At 41.0% G+C, this 17,817-nt stretch overlaps 1 protein-coding gene across 7 annotated transcripts in view; it reads left to right on the top strand.

Moving 5' to 3' along the window:
- The window catches only part of smarcd3b (SWI/SNF related, matrix associated, actin dependent regulator of chromatin, subfamily d, member 3b), a 56,275-nt gene that overhangs the window by 24,499 nt on the left and 13,959 nt on the right, over positions 1 to 17,817 (top strand). For 4 of the 7 annotated variants that reach the window (XM_049565174.1, XM_049565176.1, XM_049565175.1 and 1 more), the window contains exons 2-7: positions 1,737 to 1,957; positions 7,799 to 7,888; positions 11,452 to 11,494; positions 14,231 to 14,353; positions 14,858 to 14,983; positions 15,670 to 15,765. In XM_049565174.1, the coding sequence (XP_049421131.1) occupies positions 1,737 to 1,957; positions 7,799 to 7,888; positions 11,452 to 11,494; positions 14,231 to 14,353; positions 14,858 to 14,983; positions 15,670 to 15,765 (699 nt within the window). The remainder of the gene's footprint in view (positions 1 to 1,736; positions 1,958 to 7,798; positions 7,889 to 11,451; positions 11,495 to 14,230; positions 14,354 to 14,857; positions 14,984 to 15,669; positions 15,766 to 17,817) is intronic. The other 3 variants (XM_049565173.1, XM_049565178.1, XM_049565177.1) reach the window with 3 other exon arrangements.

Below are 17,817 nucleotides of genomic sequence, written 5' to 3'. Positions count from 1 at the left end.
TAAGGTAAAATGCTGTGCTTGTCCAGTTACAGTGGACGAGGGGCGGGACAAATACCACGAAAAACAGCAGTCGCATTGTACATGCACAAGTGCTGAACAACAACAACAGCGGAGAAATATGTTGATATTAATATATTTTTCCTCACCAACCAATTACCATGATCCACACCGATCCGGGGCCCGTCGTCTTTCCCTACATGCTTCAGCCTTCTCTTTATTCAGAGCAAGTATTCTACCTTGTGCTGACATTTTTATTTATGCGGCTGTTGAGAATCATACCAACCAGACACAGCCAAAGCATCTCAGCTTAAAAAAACACTTCACCTCCAAAGCGCTCACAAGCCTACCAAAAACGTTTTGCTGGACACAGCCCCTTAAAGCCTCAGTTAGAGCATCTAGTAGCTTCAGTAATGTAGGAAATGCGGGACATAGAGGATTTTTCTAGTACATTCTTTTGTGTTTTTAGGTAAGCAGGATTTTGAATGCAGGACTTTTAGTTATGATGGAATATTTTGCAGTGCTTACCTTGACTTAAGTAAAGGATCTGAATATTCCTTCCACCATTGATGCATTTCAATTAATTAAATTGTGTTGTATTAGAGGACATACAGGTCTTGACACATGCATTAGGAGGTCTGCGCGCTTGTTCAAAGGAGTCAAAGGATTTCTTTCTTCCACACGAACCCCATTTTGGTTTCAGACAATATACTGAGGCGGGAGGCAGCTGTTGCCATGGGAGTGACAAGCACAGGTGAGAGTTCCCCAGTTGTTCCCAGGCGTCATGACGGGAGTGCGAGACTGTGGACTCTGACACTGTTCGCATTGTTTAGGAAGAGTGTGTGTGTGTGTGTGTGTGTGTGTGTGTGACCGTGATAAAAAATACATTTAGTCTATATTTCAGCTGTCAAATCTAATTTTCAGCAGCAGACAACAGAACAAGAGAGACGATAAAGACTAAACAGTGCGCCTTGTTCTCAGTGCAGTTGCTCTTGTTTCTTCTGTTAACTTTAAACAAGACAGAATGGAGCAGATCACTGCTCTAGTATTAGTTTTCAAATGTTGAATGATTTGGGATCAGCTGTAATGAATATCATACCGCTGGCAGATTCATTTCAGTGACACTTCAACGTTGCCTGAATTACATGCTCGATATTTCAAGTTGGTCTCTAATGTCGACTATGTAACACAAACAAATCCCATATTGGATTGCACTCTTTTAAAACTTTCCCACTCAGTTTCTTTCATGTGTGCAGGCCCACATGGAAAAGATTCAAAACACAGATAATCGTGTAAATTGACGTCACAAAATTGCTCAGTGTGTGTTCATGTTTACCATCATAGCTGTTGTTTGATTACTCAGAGGTAACCAAAGGTTACACAAAGTAGATGACTCTCCAGCTTCAATCTGTCTGCTCCTGATGGTGGAGAAATGTCCATTGTTGTAACGAGAACAGACACCAGAATTTTAATTTCAGTTGGAAAAACCTGTGAGGCCTGGATGAGGAGCTGATACTCTTTGTTGCGGCTCGATAAGATGGGTGTGTTTGCAAAAAACTTCTCCCCAGTCCACCTTGAATCCATCACAAGGAAATGCATAAAAGTTCCAACTGATCTAATGTTTCCTTTGTTATATTTTTAGAAGCACTAATTTGTGATTATAATAAATCAGACGACACAGTGGGGAATGTTTTCTACATTCATGTGACCCGTCCTGTCTCCTGCTTTCTCTCCCCTAGCGTCCTGGCATGCCGTCTGGAGCAAGGATGCCCCACCAGGGAGCTCCAATGGGCCCCCCCGGCCCACCGTACGGAGGGAGCCCGGCGGTGCGGCCCGGCCTGCCCTCCCCGGTGATGGAGCCCAGTCGCAAGAGACCTGCCCCCTCCCAGCAGGTCCAGCAGCAGCAGCAGCAGCAACAGCAGCAGCAGCAGCAGCAGGCCGTCCAGAACCGGGCCAGAAAGTGAGTCTGAATCCAGTCGACCTCCAACTCCTGCCTAAACACTGCATGGCTCGCATACAGCATCTCCTTATTTGTCTGCTATTGTGAGGAATGGCTGACATCATGAAGAGGCTGTGGTTACACTTTGAACTTTACTAGTTTGGCAAAGATCTTCAAAACCAAACATGGAAATGGTTACAAATCATGTGCAGGCAATGTAGTAAGAGCTGGGCATCGAACCACAATATCGTGTAGCAACAGCCGTACCAAATACCAAAAGCTGGTATGAAATTATTTATCAGATTCTTTGTGGTTTTTACTGATTTTCTGATCACACAAATCCAGATTAAACTCATAATTTTGCTAATTTTAGACTTGATGTCATTCAGATGAACACTCTCAAATGGCTGCTCCTGTTAATGCAACATTCAACACAATGATATTGAGAAGTTTTTTTAAATGATAAAAAGGATTTGTGGAGAAAAAATGAATGTCTATTCCTGAAAGTAGGCAATCAAAAAGGTATTGCTTCAATGATTTAGAAACACAGGCATCATACTGGCACCAGCATCAAAACATTTGTGACAATAAACAGTCCTGCTGTTAGGACGTACAGATTATTTTACAATAGTGTTTTAATAATTAGTAGGTTAATCAGACAGTCTTTGTTTAGCGCATTTTCACGCTAACATTTGGTAATTTGCACCAAACAGAGTACAGCAGAGGTTGATGGGGACAACATTAGTTTCATAGGTAATGGACAAAGTTATCAAAGTTATGATCTGATGAGAGTGCTAGATGAAACATGGAGGGCATGAATGGGGCCAAAGGGACCAAAATGGAGGGCCATCAGACAGACATTGCCCTAACCCTAGAGCCACACCATTAGCATGGCTAATTTTTTTCTTTTTGTTTTAAATAATTGTAGATTAAATACTGCGACTGTTGGTCGGGAAAAAAGCAATGGAAGTTATGAATGGTGTTTTGCATATTCATTGATATATTTATCAAAGGGGACCTATTACGCTTTTCTTCATTTTCTGTCATATAATGCTACAAATTTGGATGTTCACTAAATATGGCTAAAGTTTCAAATAATGAAGCAAACGTATGTAAAAGTAATCACTGTGAGCAAAATCTTCGGCTTCAGACTGTTCTGAAAATTCTGTTTCCGACGATTTTTTCTACTTCGGAGACAAGCCAACGTCAGCTCGGAATGGATTGTTTTATATAGTTATCTGCACCAAGCACGCAACTACAAGTATTTATATTTCACACACTGCCACATGTAGCTACATGCTAATGTCAAGGGAACATGTAATATTTGTCAAGTGCTGCTATTCTCTGTTACTGTAACTCCTGCGGCTGCAGTGACGGAGAGAGGCTAAGCCCTCAGGAAAAGCGCCAATTTAATGTAGTGGTCTTATGTGAAATTACAACTTCTGTGTCTGTCACATGATGCCTCAGGGCCCTGAAAGGACTTTTTCCCGCAGACTTACATTGTGAAAGTGACGTCTGTAAATTAGCACATACATTTTATCTAGTGTCACAACCCAAGTGAAATGACTCATTTCACTGTTGGAATTTGATACATTCAGTCTGACTGCATTTCTAAAGTCTCTATTGCGCTTGCTCAACGGGCCCCGTAATGCAAAAGATCACACCACGGGTATCAAGCTTTTTTTGACTTCATGTGCCACTGAGCAACTTTCATAGAAATGAACAGGGCCCCACCTCCAATGCTCTTTCCAGTTCTCTTTCTGCATCCATGGCAGAGATGCCAAGATATACAAGACTGGGAAACGCTGACAAATCGGAGTGAAATGGGCTTTTTTTGGGAGGGGGCTTAAAGAGTTTGTAAATACAGGTGTCCCAGCACAGACAGTATGAGGAATATAAAGTGTTTTTTGACCATTTAAGAATGTAAACATCCTCTATTAGAGACTCAAAGTACAAGTATGAACATGAAAATGAGCATATTAGGTCCTTAAATAATAAATCACAAGTTGCAGCGTTAGAATACAAAACAGCCACTGTGGACAAACCTGAACCAAAGAGCCATTTCCATACTGTGATCTCCTGAAATCTGATTTAAAAAAACTATATTGATGAGAAGTGAAACCATGACCTTTGTGTGTCTCTGTTCAGGTTTCATTTCAATCTTTGTTTTGACTCCCTTCCATTGCTCCTTCTTTTTGTTGCATCCTTTATCTTGATCACTGCTCTGTGCATCCACTTCTCACCATCCCAACCACCGCTGTGACTGAACGTTTCTCTCTTCACTCTTCATGTGTCTTCGTTGTCTCCCCATGGTCTTATCTATGTGGTGTCCATACTGCTTTCTGTAGGCGTTCAGGCTCTAGTACTTCTATTAGTGCCATCTATTGTCTGCTATTTGACAAAGGATCTGAACATCAGTATCCCAAGCACACACACACAGATAGTGGATAGATGTCTGTTAGGAGACGAGTGTGTGGCAGGTATGGTCATTAGAAAGGGGATCAATATGCACACTCAGTGGACCTCTGTCTCTCTCGGTTTCATTCTCTCAGTATCTGCAGCACGATTGATCCACTTACAATTAAGCAGGCTTGTCGAACAGGTCAGGGGAAATGTTGTCCTGCGCCGGGGCCTCAACCCCCAGCGCGGCCCGGCTGGCTGCCGAGGGTCTGATCGATGGTCCAGGGTGACCTGTCCAGGTGTCTCTGTCTCTCTGTTGCTTTGCAAGAGAGTGCGTGTCCTCTCCTCTGGCAAACAAGTTGATGCTCCAGCTCCCCTGCTCCACTCCATCCAGCTCAGACCCCCACGCTGCTGCCAGCTGAGGGCGGGCCACCTGTGTTTGCAGTGTCATTGAGACCTTATGGTCCCAGCGACACTCGTTCTGCAGAGCAAACGCTGTCCTACGCAAAGCTGCTGCTAAAAATAGGATTTAATTCCGGTTTGCTTTGCATAAAGTGCTATGAATACTCAACCTTGTGTCCTAGGAGTTACGTTTATATACTACTAATTTGTTTCCCCAAATACGGAAACACTTTGTGTACTTTAGGAAGTACCTTATAACTCACAGGACACAGGACTTTGACACCAACGTTCGCATCCTGGGTCCCACATATGGCTGAGAGACTTGGAAAGCACATTAATTAACTTAAACTAATTATGTGAATAGAAAACGTATTTGCCATTGCAAGTGACTAATATCTAGATATAATTTCTAAGAGAAAGGGTTAGAAAATGTATCACCCAAACACAGTAAGGGAAAAATGTAGATTTTAATGTAGTGGCTTTTACCCCTGTGGTTAGTGTCTCGTAGCAGGAAATACTTCAAACAGTGAATCTTAAAAAATATATGAAGCAAAGTTGATGCCATGTGAAAAAATTCTTCTTGTGACCAGACTTTTCTCAGCGCATTTTTCTTCAACCTAAATTTTGGATTGTTTTAATGCAAGCAGATATTTATTATTGTAGTTCATGTGTTTCATTGTGCAGTATCACAAAGGCTGAGGTTAAAACACTTCTTTAGTTGTATAACATTAATTGAAAACTTGAGGCTTTTCCAGAAAACTGTTCTGCGACTTCACATTTTAAAGAGTCAAATGATTGCATTAATCTGGGAGTTCCCTCAAACATGGCAGCCACTGAATGATCCATCTTAGTCAGTGAAAGCCAGACTTTTTAATTCCTTGAAGAGTAACCTAAAGAGACAGTTCACCCCAAAATAAATATTTTCCCTCTCACCTGTAGTGCTGTCTATCAGTCTAGATTGTTTTGGTGTGAGTTGCGGAGAGTTGGAGATGTCTGCCATCTCTTGAATATAATGAAACTAGATGGCACTGGCCTTGTGGTGCTAAAAAAGCCAGAAAATACATTTGAAAAATTCAAAATAATCCACAGACCTTGTTGTGAGCAGTTTCATGTAGGAAGTATTTTCTTTCTATCACATTACACCCGCCAGTCGTATCAACACACAGAAGGAAGTGTGCATCTGTGCATCTTACCCAGCCCCACTGAGCTAGCTAACGATACAGCTCAGCCGAGAAGGACACCATTAATGTTTAGGGCTGGATATCAGTACTCAATACCTTTAACGTATCGTCTGAAATAACTCAATATCATGTAGTATTGAAACATCTCCAGTCAAGCAATACCTACATTCGATCTTTTTTGCTCTGGAGGTCTGATTCCGGACCAATCCTGTGCCCCCACCAGGTCAGCAGACTTCCTGTTACAGGCATCTCCAGAGGCGCTCCTAACATACAACACAATGCAATTAAATGGTCCCAACAAACTCATAGTGATACGGAAACGGCTTGACTCTGTTGTTAAACCCGTTAATGAAAACCTGTGTTATGCTAACTGTCAGCCCCATAACTGAGTGTGTGCGGCTGGGCGGACTCTCACAACTTTCTCCAGTGCAAAGCTTCAGTTCTCTACCTGCCTACCCTATCTATCTATCTATCTATCTATCTATCTATCTATTCATCTATCTGTTAATGTTTACATCTCATGCTGTCGTGAGCCTCTCATTCATGAGTAGATGCACGCTTCCTTCTGCACTGTTATAGGGTTGGCGGGTGTAGCTTGGTAGAAAGAAAATAGATCCTGCATGAAACTGCTCACAAGCTCTGTGGATTATCTTGAGTAACCTGGTCATGATTTCTGGAAACAGACATTGATGTTGAGCTTTTCAACCACAAGCAGAGTGCTATCTAGTTATATGAGAGAGAAGGTAGACATCTCTACGGCCGATATCTCCAACATTCTGCAACTCACGCCAAAACAATCTAGATAAATAGCACTACAGGTAAGAGGAAAAATACATATTTTTGAATTTTGGGGTGAGCTGTCCCTTTAACACCAAGATGCAGACTGTTGTTTGAGTCACCTCCTCTGGATACAAGTTACAGGTTTGTGACTAAGTTTGTAACCAAACCCAATAGTGAGACAAGAGAAGTTTAACCACTGGAGTGATTTTTCGTCGCTGTGAAGTTACTCTTTATTAATCTGCTGCTTTGCTCTTGAGAACCAGGCTTCATTCATCTCCTCCCATTCAAAAGTTTTATGCATATTTTTTTCTAAACTTTCAATTTGACCTTTTATTTCCCATGAGCACTGCATTATTTATAAAGCTCTGATCTTTCATATGAATCTCTGAACCTTGGTTTTTAATGTTAACTTTGGTCTTTGTCCTTGAAGTAACGTAAAAGCGTTCCCTCCCGCTCATGATGCTTGGTTACCCCAGACACCCACAGTTGCTTAGGAACATCACCAGCTCCATACAATAACAAAGCAGGTTTCTTAGCGTTGGGCCAGCTGGTGTAAGGTGCAGGACAGTGGAAATGCTCTTAAAGGTTTGCAGTTTGGTTATGAACAAAAAGTTGTCAGTAGCATACATGTGATGTTTTCATGGGCACATTACTTCATCAATACATCTGACACAAGCTGAGCAATAGATCTGAGCTTGTACACCGCCTGTTTGCTCCTCTTCCCGTGATGCACAAGTTCACAGTGTGTCCATCATCAGTGTATTGTCTATCTGTGTGTGTGTGAAGCATGCTTGTTTTGGTTCACAGAGAAACTTTGTTGAATGAGTGTGTCCCTCAGATGAGCAGGAGGCCTCCCAGCTCCTCCTCTGCTGCACTCTGTGCATGCATGGACGCAGTTACACGCCCATCCCAGTGCCTGCCCTTGTCTGAGTTTTAGAATTTGCACCTACTAACAGACCCTTGAACTTAACACACATCCAACACATACAGACACACAAACAGCCAGAACCACCAGGTGTTGCCCCTCTGACATCGTTATTGAGTGTGTGTCTCGCCACAACTCTAATCGGACGACCTTCGAATCCTCACCAATTCTTAGGAAGCCAGTCGGATTCCCCGGAGCCAATGAGATGCCGGCGAGGCAGATGGACATGAGAGAGCCCCAATCAGATCCCACGCTCGGATCAAAGTAGGAGTTTATTCTGCTGCATGTCCATTTTCTCACGTTTGATGACTCTGGCCTTTTTAGCCTTTTTTTCACCTGAGCCCAGCACTCCCTGAATGAGATGTTTTGGCCGACCATACATTCAGGCCTAGAGGCCTGACCCCCTGAAATGTAGTGGTGCATGCTTTGGACTGGAGCATGGCATGATGGGAACAGTTTTTTTTTTTCTTAGTCAGCTAGAACAGAAAAAATAAAGTAGAATCAAATCTCAACCCCTCTTTTAAAAACAGTTTAAAATAGCGGATTGTTGTGATGCAGGTTTGTGTTTTCCTTTGCAATGCACCCCCGGATCTTTCAATTATCCTTGCAGCAGGCTTGTTTCAGTATTTGGCATGCTGATGTAACATATTGCTCCACAGACCAATGCAGTGCTCTGTGATAGAATATTTCTCTACACTGCAAAAAACACCCTTTTTACTAACAAGAAAAAATATTATGTTATTTCAAGAAAATTACCATTAAATAAGATTGGGTAATATGATGATATATGAAGAGATTTTTCTGTGTCGTTTTTACTGTGGTGTCTATTCCCATAATAGCTCTATTAGCACTCTCTTTTCCTACCTTTTTAAATTTAGATTTAATCACAATAGTTATTGATTTAAATGCAATACTTTTGTTTTTGCTCCCATTTTTCGCAGGTTTTAGCTGAAGATCTGAGACTTTAAATGCATGCAAAAGACTTATTTCTCTGAAGTTTTTGTCACAATGTTGTAAAAATCAGTGTTACTAGGCACTTCTCCTTTCCCAAGATAGTGTATCTCCTCATAGGTGTGGCATATCAACATGCTGATTAAACAGCATCATTACTACACAGGTGTACCATGGGCTGGTCACTATAAAGTTGATGGATATTGGCAGGAATTCGAACACACTGTCATACACGCTGATCCAGAGCATGTCAAACATGCTCTGACAAACATGCTCTGGATCTGGTGAGTATGCAGGCCGTGCAAGAACTGGGATGTTTTCAGCCTCCAGGGATCGTGTGCAGATCCTTGCAACATGGGGCCGTGCATTATCATGCTGCAACATGAGGTCATGACGGCCAGTGAATGGCTTGACAATAAGTCTCAGGATCTCGTCACGGTATCTCTGTACATTCAAACTGCCATCAATAAACTGCACATGTGTTTGTTGTCTGTAGTTTATGCCAGCCGTCTTTTATTGTAACCATCTCAAGACACAGCTGTGTAGTAATGATGCTGTTCAGTCAGCATTTTGATATTCAGCACCTGTCAGGTGGCAAGATTATCTTGGAAAAGGAGAAGTGCTCACTAACACGAAATTTTAATGAATTTGTGACCAAAATTTGAGACAAGTAAGACTTCTTTGTACTTAAAAACACTAAGATCTTCAACTTAAAGCTGTGAAAAATGGGAGATAAAACAAAAGCTTATACATTTTTGCTGCCTTTAAATTAACCTACAGCAAAGATTTTATCCATATTGCCCATTCCTAGTGTCTAAATCAGGAGAGCAAAAGATTTGAGATGTAAAAGACTGTCTACCTGCCTATCTGTTTTTTGGGAAATGAGCTTATTTACTGTGTTGCTGTAAGACAGAGAAGAAGATCAATACACGGTTGTGTCTGTATGATAAATATGTTGCCAGCTGCCAGTCAGCCTAGCTTAGCATAAAGACTGGAAACAGGGAAAAACAGCTATCCTGGTTCTGTTTGAAGGTAACAAGATCCACCAAACAGCAACTCTGAAGCTCACTAAGTAACATGACATGTACAACATATCTTGTTAATCAATACAAAAAATGAATCATTAAAACTATGAGCTTCATTTTTTGTACAGTCTAAAGAAAGAAGATATGTGTTAGTCAGTGAGCTTCAGCTGTTTTTGTAGAGATCAAACAGGTATTACATATTAATCAGTAAGCTTCAGTGCTGATGGTAGGGAGATCTTCCACCTTCAGACAAAGCCCCTATTTCCATTCTAAGCTAAGCTAAGCTAACCGCCTGCTGGCTGTTGCCTTATAAATAGTGGACAGATATGAAAGTTGTATCAGTCTTCTCATCCGACCAACCTGATCTCACAGAAATACATGAAATGACCACGACCTTGTAACGCCACATTATGTGGTGGTGGCAGTAGATTATGTGTTAAAATTACGTGCAACCACCACAGAAACAATGCCAATAGAAAGACATTTAGAATCCTTTGTCATGGCGTACACACAAATTCTCTGGTTCAACATAATCAACGCAGAGAGTGGAGATTAATGTTTCGACCTCAAAGGTAATACAAAGAGTGAGAAATTCCGGTTAGGGAGGCTTTCACCCAGGTGACCGCTGTTCATATCCTGTCTGAAACTAAAAGTCAACATTATCTTTTTCTTAACCTAGCAAAGTATTTTTCATGCATAAACCCAAACATGCTGCCACTAGGTAATGCAGAGTTAAGAGGTCTTGGTCATTTCACTTATTTTTCTGAAATCACGTTGGATCTGACTCTCTGCAAAAAGAATCAAAAAGCATTAACACAGTGAAACTTGAAAATTGCATAATAAATGTGCTTCAGGGTAGATTGTCTATTAATTAGCTCAGTTTTAAGACTTAATAAACTAAAACAGGACAACGGAAGAATCTGAAATCTTTGAAACAAGGCACAAATTCCTTCGCTTCTTCACACTTTCAGGATGTGACATTCCACCTGGCAAGACTATTTATCTGTGATGCAAAAATATTGTTAAATCATCCTAAAAAAAAAAAAGTTTGTACAGACTTTTTTTTATTGCCTTTTTTGCAGTGTAGTGCCATCCAGGTGTTTAATAGGCAGTGGCACAAACAACAGAACACTTGCATGATCCAAATATCACAGATTGAATATTTAAGGAAACTGAATAGCGGAGGAAGCCGTAGTGTTGTGTTTTTTTAATCAGTGTCACCAAGTAAGAAAGTTCTGACAAAGGCACCAGCTTGGCACAGATTGTCTTATTGTTCTCAGCTTCTCCCTGGTAAGTATAAGATTTAAAAAAAAACAAAACATTGTTTCGGTAAACAAATGTTGTTCTCACTCAGCAGGAAATACCAGGAGTCCATGAATGAAAATATCTGCACACACACACACACATAACATTATCCTCTGTGGAAATCATTTCTAAAAGCTCTTGAACACACATCCTGTCACCATCCGAGTCCTACTGCAGCGGCCCCAGTGATTCTGCAGAGTGTGTGTGTGTGTGTGTGTGTGTGTGTGTGGGTGTGTGTGTGTGTGTGTGCATTGACTAGGCCTATATGTCAGGCAAGAGGTGTGTGATGTGACACTTTTTTGGCTGTTAGAGGCTCTCGTTCTCCAGGTGGACTGCTGTATTTCAGACACCACACAGAAACACATGAGCACACACATATGCGCACACACACAGACACACACACACACACACACACACAGCTGGGATGCTGGGGTGCTGGATATGGCCCAGCATTTTAGCAGATGGCCTGGGTGCTACGCTATCAGTCACCATAGTAACATGCTCTCTTTTTCCTCTTTCTCTCTGTCTTTCTCTCCCTCTCTCTAGTGCTAAGAGAAGGAAAATGGCAGACAAGATTCTTCCGCAAAGGGTGAGGCTGCATATTTTTTTACCTTTGTTGCTGTGTTTTCCATGTGTGTGTTTGTGTGTGTGTGTTATTATCTTTTGTGTGCAGAACAGAAAAACCCTGCTCGGTTTTTGATGTCAGGGGTTCTTGGAAGGCGCAGAGGGCCAGATGATTATGTGTTATTTCCAAATGAGGAGAGAGAGGATGAAGGGGAGCGATCAGGAGGTTTTAGGTTTTTTTTTTTTTTAGGTTTTCATTCTGTTGTTTGGATGGTGGCTCATTGATTTAAATTGGAGTAGTCAGCGGGATATGGCAGAGACGCAACCACAAGTAGAAAGAAGCAGAATCGCCACGTTGCCACAGGTGAGTCTGTGCCGACTGAGGTTGCGATTTTCATCCCGTGGTTTCAGTTTTCGGCCCTGTGCCACGCCATCACTTCACCACGTCCTGGCCAGCGCACAGAAGGCATCCACACTGAAACTATGGAGGTCTGGAGGCTGTGAGCGTCTTGGCTCAGGTCTTATCCCCCCTAACATAACCCAGACAGAGAGATAGCAGTAGGCATGGCTGGGGCGCCACTCCACAATAATGAGTCAGGGACAGGGAATGTCTGCCACACTCCTCTGTCTGCTCGGCACCTCGGCCCCGGTGAAAGGCAGCGAGATGGAGATAGAGAAGGAATGAGAGGGAACAATGAAGGCAGCCATTTAGAAAGAAACATGAAAGAGGGAAGAAGAGGGAGGGAGGAGATGGAGCAAACTGTAGGAGTGTGTGTGTGTGTGCACAGTTTGGTAAGTAAGCAGCAGCCCTTGATGCTCTGAGGACTTTCATCGGTATGGTAATGTGTGAGTCCTGGCTGGTTGGCTGCACACTCTGCATCTCATTTTTATCCCCCAGCGTCCCCAGGATGGTGAGGATGGCAGACTGGGCAGCGGTTTTGGAGAAAAATGAGTCTCATATAAAGCAAATGTTGCACGCAGTTAATTCTACTCCATGTACTGTAAAGATTTGAGTGTGATGAAGCTTTTTATTGACATTGTATAAAGTGTTCAGTCTCCTCAAACTCAGAACATATTGTGTCACAGGTATATTTAAGTATTTTGGGGCATTAGATAGCTGGTACTAGACAGAGGGATGGAGAATGGCATGCAACATAAGTCCCTGGCTGTAGTCAAACTTGGGACATTACAGTTTATGGTCAGCACCTCAGTGGAATAATCCAACCACCAAAGGACCAGTATGAGTCGTATACTCAGTACTTCCCAAACAGCCATTTCCATGGGGAACTGAGTGGAAAGTGAAACTTATCTAAAGCCAGACTCCACTGACAAAAACGCTAATTTTACGTCACTGAACACAGGCGCTGTTGGTATACTGCTGCCTCAATCAGCTAGTTTGTTTTGTGTTATTTGGTGTTTTAAAGGGTTGTTCACTTTCACCAAAATTACACAACAACATAAATAATTGAACCAATTGAGGCAGCGGTAGACCAACAGCTCCTGTGTTCAGAGATGTAAAATTACTGTTTTTGTCATTGAAGTCTGGCTTTGAAGAAAGCAGAGATAAATTTCACTTTCCATTCAGTTCCCTGTTGTCAAGAGCTGTTTTTATTTTGGGAAGTACTGAGCATCAGACTGGATAAATGAGACTTGGATTATACTGCAGGTTTTGTGTGAGAGTTTAAACAGATGTTTTGATATAGTTTTGCTGTTGTTAAATGCTGACTCCTATGACTTCAATTCATCAAGAATTTTCTCAGTTTTTCTCAGATTCTTTGTCAACTGGAGTTTAACGCAAAACAGGCGAGTAATTTAGACACGAATGAGCATTTTGGGGGGTGAAGTATGCTATTAAACCCTTAGGCCACCAGGGAGCTTTGAGTTTGACCTACTGTATGAACCCCACTGACCTGCTGTTGGGTCAGGCAGCACAGACTGGCTGTATGGCCAGACTTTATAAAAACTCTCTGAGCGTCATTTCAAATTCTAGCGGAGATCATAAATTTTTTAAAAATAGTAAATATGTCAGGCTGAATTTTGGGGAAATGGGTAGAAAATGATAATCTGTCATCACCAGAGCAAAGAAAAAAAATGAGCTCACAGATTGGTCTGGTTCCCAGGCTAATAAAATGATGCTTATCAACCACATTCTATTTGATGGTAAAGACAGCCGTAGAAATGTGGAGTCTTTGGTTTGATTATTTCACTCAGTGTCAATGAAGAAGTGAGACAAGTTAATACAGAATATATATGTGATACTGTCTGACAGGAAATGAACACTTTGACATTTTAGAGAATATATAGAAAACAAGATACAACATGTTAATTTGTGATCTTTTGAGGCAATGGTAGATTGATTTTAATTTCGAACAGAGGAAGGCCAGCTGTTTCCCTTTGTTTCCACTCTCTGCTTAGTTAAGCAGCATCTGTCTGTAGCTTCATATTTACAACACAGATATTAGAGTGGTATCAGTCTTCTCATCTGACTATGCAAGAAAGCGACTTATCATTTTTCACTAAAGGTTGAACCTTTGCTGTTATTCTATATATTATACAACACCTTAGAAAGAACCCATATGTTAAGGGGCTAGATGTCCCTGAAATAAGACGTTGGAGCCCCCGCAGCACTAAGGCAGGACAGACAGCTAATCTGCTTAAGCCTTTAAGTGATAGTCAGATAGTATAAGTGAAGAAAATCTAACTTCTTAATCAAATGTGTGATCTAAAGATTTTAATGTCAGATTGTCTCCCCTCTGAGCAGATTCGTGAGCTGGTACCTGAGTCTCAGGCCTACATGGATCTGCTGGCGTTTGAGCGCAAACTGGACCAGACCATCATGCGCAAACGTGTTGACATCCAGGAAGCATTGAAGAGACCAATGAAGGTAAGGACAAAAAGGAAAATCAGGAGCCATTGTGCCCCTGCTGTCCTTGAGGTGTCGGCCTAAAACGTTAATTGTGAAAGGTAAAAAATGTTATTAGAAGTCATTTTGGCACCTCAACAACTACTGAAAGGTTTTATTGTTAGTAACTAATGTGTCTTTGTATAGAGGGTTTTATTTGATTTATTTTCTTTAGTTTTGTCTCTTTACAAAACACAAAAAAATGTTTTTAAGAGTGAAGACTCTCTCATGAGGAATTTGTCTTGTTGATTTGGTGCGCAACAATAATCAGTGCAAAAGTCAAAAGACAGAATAAAAAAAAAAAACAATAGAAAATATTAAAAATTACAGGAAATACATTCATATTTATCCAGTATTAATGTTGTAAATGTGCTGTTATATTTAGCTAATCAGTTCAGATGGGGCAACCTCAGCACGACATTTCAATTTAGGATTTTTGTGGAATGTGCGTTTAATTTGTGGTATTTTAATGTGCCCTTGTGTCAGCAGCAGAAGCGTAAACTGAGGCTTTACATATCAAACACCTTCAACCCTGCCAGACCTGATGCAGATGACTCAGATGGCAGCATTGCATCGTGGGAGCTGCGAGTAGAGGGGAAGTTGCTGGATGACGTGAGTTGTGTTCATCTAAAATATACAGTACATGTTCCATTTGTTGGATTTATTCCTGCTTCATTAAGCGCACAGCAAATTTGAAATTTAAATAACCTGAAACTACAGTTTCTGTGATAAAGATTTGTTGCAGGGTATATTATGTCATCAAATGGCTGCTTGTCCTCTAAAAAATAACTGAGATTATAATCTTCCCATTTAGTATGAAAGTGTGCCGCTCTGGGTCGTTTTTGGCCAGCAGTCCCACTCGGTAATGATGTGCTCAAACAACTTCAGAAAAGTATCGTCTGGCTCTGAATATAAAATGAATGATTGATGTCGTGAGGAGTGTTTAGTGGGAGACTGATGCAGCATGAAAAGCAGAAGGATCTTAGATTTGTTTTGGACCGTAAGCTTCCCTTCAGACAGCTCTGATGTTCTTAGCAGTCTGGGGCAAGGCCGTCGTCTCACAGCGGTAGGAAGCATTTAGGTTTCACAAACCACAAATATTTCTGGTTGAGCTCGCAGGAAGTGGACCCTGAGAATGTCTAGTGTCTCGCTTTCCTTCTGATCTCACTCGGCCTCTTGTGGGTTTTTTGATGAGTAACGTTGCTATAAGCAAAGACGTGGTGACTAGCATATTTTAGTGTTCATATGTGTTTGATTTTAGACATTAATTGACCACCTCTCTCTGTCTGTTTTCACAGCCGGGGAAGCAGAAGAAGAAGTTCTCTTCATTTTTTAAGAGCCTGGTGATCGAGCTGGACAAAGACCTCTACGGTCCTGACAACCACCTGGTTGAGGTCAGTCTCAAACATGGCTGCTGCAGTCTGTACACACAGACAGAGGCTCATTTAAATACTGCACACCCACTGTCTCATCAACCATTTAATTGCTCTAACAAAATGATTGCCGACTTTTTAGTGTTTGTCATGAAGATTAGTTTTTGAGATGAATGAATGTCAGCTTTAAATGGCATCACTGGTGGTATCACCACATGCTCTGGCTCCCATCTCTTTGTATTTATTTACATACTTTAGCAGCAAATAACAAAATGCTAGGTAGATAATACAGCACAGTCTGTCAGTATTTGGACAGAAAGTTGGTAATTAAGCTATGAATATGAGGGTGAAACACTAACAGTCACCTCTTTTTTATCCCTTTATTCACCAATTAGTGCATTCACATGTTAACAATATGAACAAATAAAGAAAGGCAACAATAAATTTACAGACGTTACTGATTGACAAAACATAAAAGGGCTTAAATAAGCAACAGAGGGCAATGTGTGAAGAAAGAAAAGAAAAAATGGGAAAAAAAGGGTTAGGAATGAACAACCTAAAATATGTTTCTTGATTTGTGAAAACAAAGCCTTACAGTCTGAAAAGGTGCCTCTAAAAACATACTAATTCGCTTACTGTTTTTGTTGCAAAGAGACAAGGAGAAAATCGATACCGCTGTCATGTCTGTCCGCTGAATATGAAGCTACAGCCAGGAGACTGTTAGTTTGTCATCGTAAGGCTGCCCTGTAAGACTGCAAATTATTTTTTTCTTTGGCTTTTGTACAGATTAAACAAATGAAAACATGTTAATAATTAATTCGCTTTAGAGGTGGTTTTTTTGTTATTTTTGGACAGGCCAGGCCAGCTGTTTCCCCATTTCCAGTCTTTATGCTAAGTCAAGCTAGCTTCATATTTAAGGCGCTGATAGTGATATCACCGGTGAAGCTAATTTTATGAACAATGGCTCAGTTCCATCACACACCTGTAGTCCACCTGCACAGGTGTTTTTACTTATGTTGCCTGATTAGACCTTCTCTTAAAGGGTAACTCCAACATTTTTCAACCTGGACCCTATTTTCCTATATGTTTGTGTCTATGTGACTGATGAACACAACAATTTCCAAAACTGTTCCAGAACTAAGTGGGAGAGCTGCAGCTGGAAGCAGTGAAACAGGCTGCCATGTAACGTGAATGGGCAATTGTGCAACCATCATTTTAAGTTCACTAAAAGTGCTTGTTTTTGTGACTGACAGGCTCAGATTATTGTTAGTAGTGTCTGATAACATTATGGAAAGAATCCCTACTAGAATAGACCTTTTTGTTTAACCAGAAACAGCCCCGAAATCGCTATCGCCAAACCAACCAGACTCCATTTAAATAAACAGTCATTTTATCATCATAAAACACACTTCATTCAGAGTCGATAGAAACAAAATAAAACTCAGACACACAAGTTGTCTTGGCTTGTTTACCACTGTTCCAACAATCACCAACTCTGGTTTGGTTGAAATAAACCCTTAATTCACCCAGACATGATAATATGCTGGCTCTATACACGCTAAAATTACAGTTTATTTAAATGGAGTCTGGTAGGTTTGGGGATCATAATTTTGTGGCTGTTTCTGGTCAAACAAAAAGGATTTTACTCTTTAATAAAAAGGTCTGCCTTTGTTGGGATCCTTTCCATAATGTTGTTAGACACTTAGATTAATAAAGCACTTTTAGGAGACGTACAAATGCGTAAAGTAGTTACATTGCAGCCTGTTGCAATGTTGTTGTCTCCATTTTAATTTGACACAGAAATTTGGGAAAATAAGGTCCAGGTTGTAAAATACCAAAGCTGCTCTTTGAAGCAGACATTTTTTCATAATCTCTGCAAGAAATGGCTTATTTTTCCGCACTGTAGCTTCAATTGAAGTTTTATCTCTTCAACATTCACAGTCCGCACAACTTGTTTTGTCCCTTCGTAGGTCAGTGCTTTCATTCGAGATCACATCCATCAATAGCTAGTAAAGAGTTTTTGTATGTGGCTCAAATCCGTGAATCGGACTGTTCAGAGTCAGTCAGTCAGGG

Source organism: Epinephelus fuscoguttatus, linkage group LG21, assembly GCF_011397635.1.
Source record: "Epinephelus fuscoguttatus linkage group LG21, E.fuscoguttatus.final_Chr_v1".
NCBI lineage: Eukaryota > Metazoa > Chordata > Actinopteri > Perciformes > Serranidae > Epinephelus > Epinephelus fuscoguttatus.
Note: the sequence above shows the minus strand (reverse complement) of the source record. Positions and strands in the feature narration are given on the sequence as shown.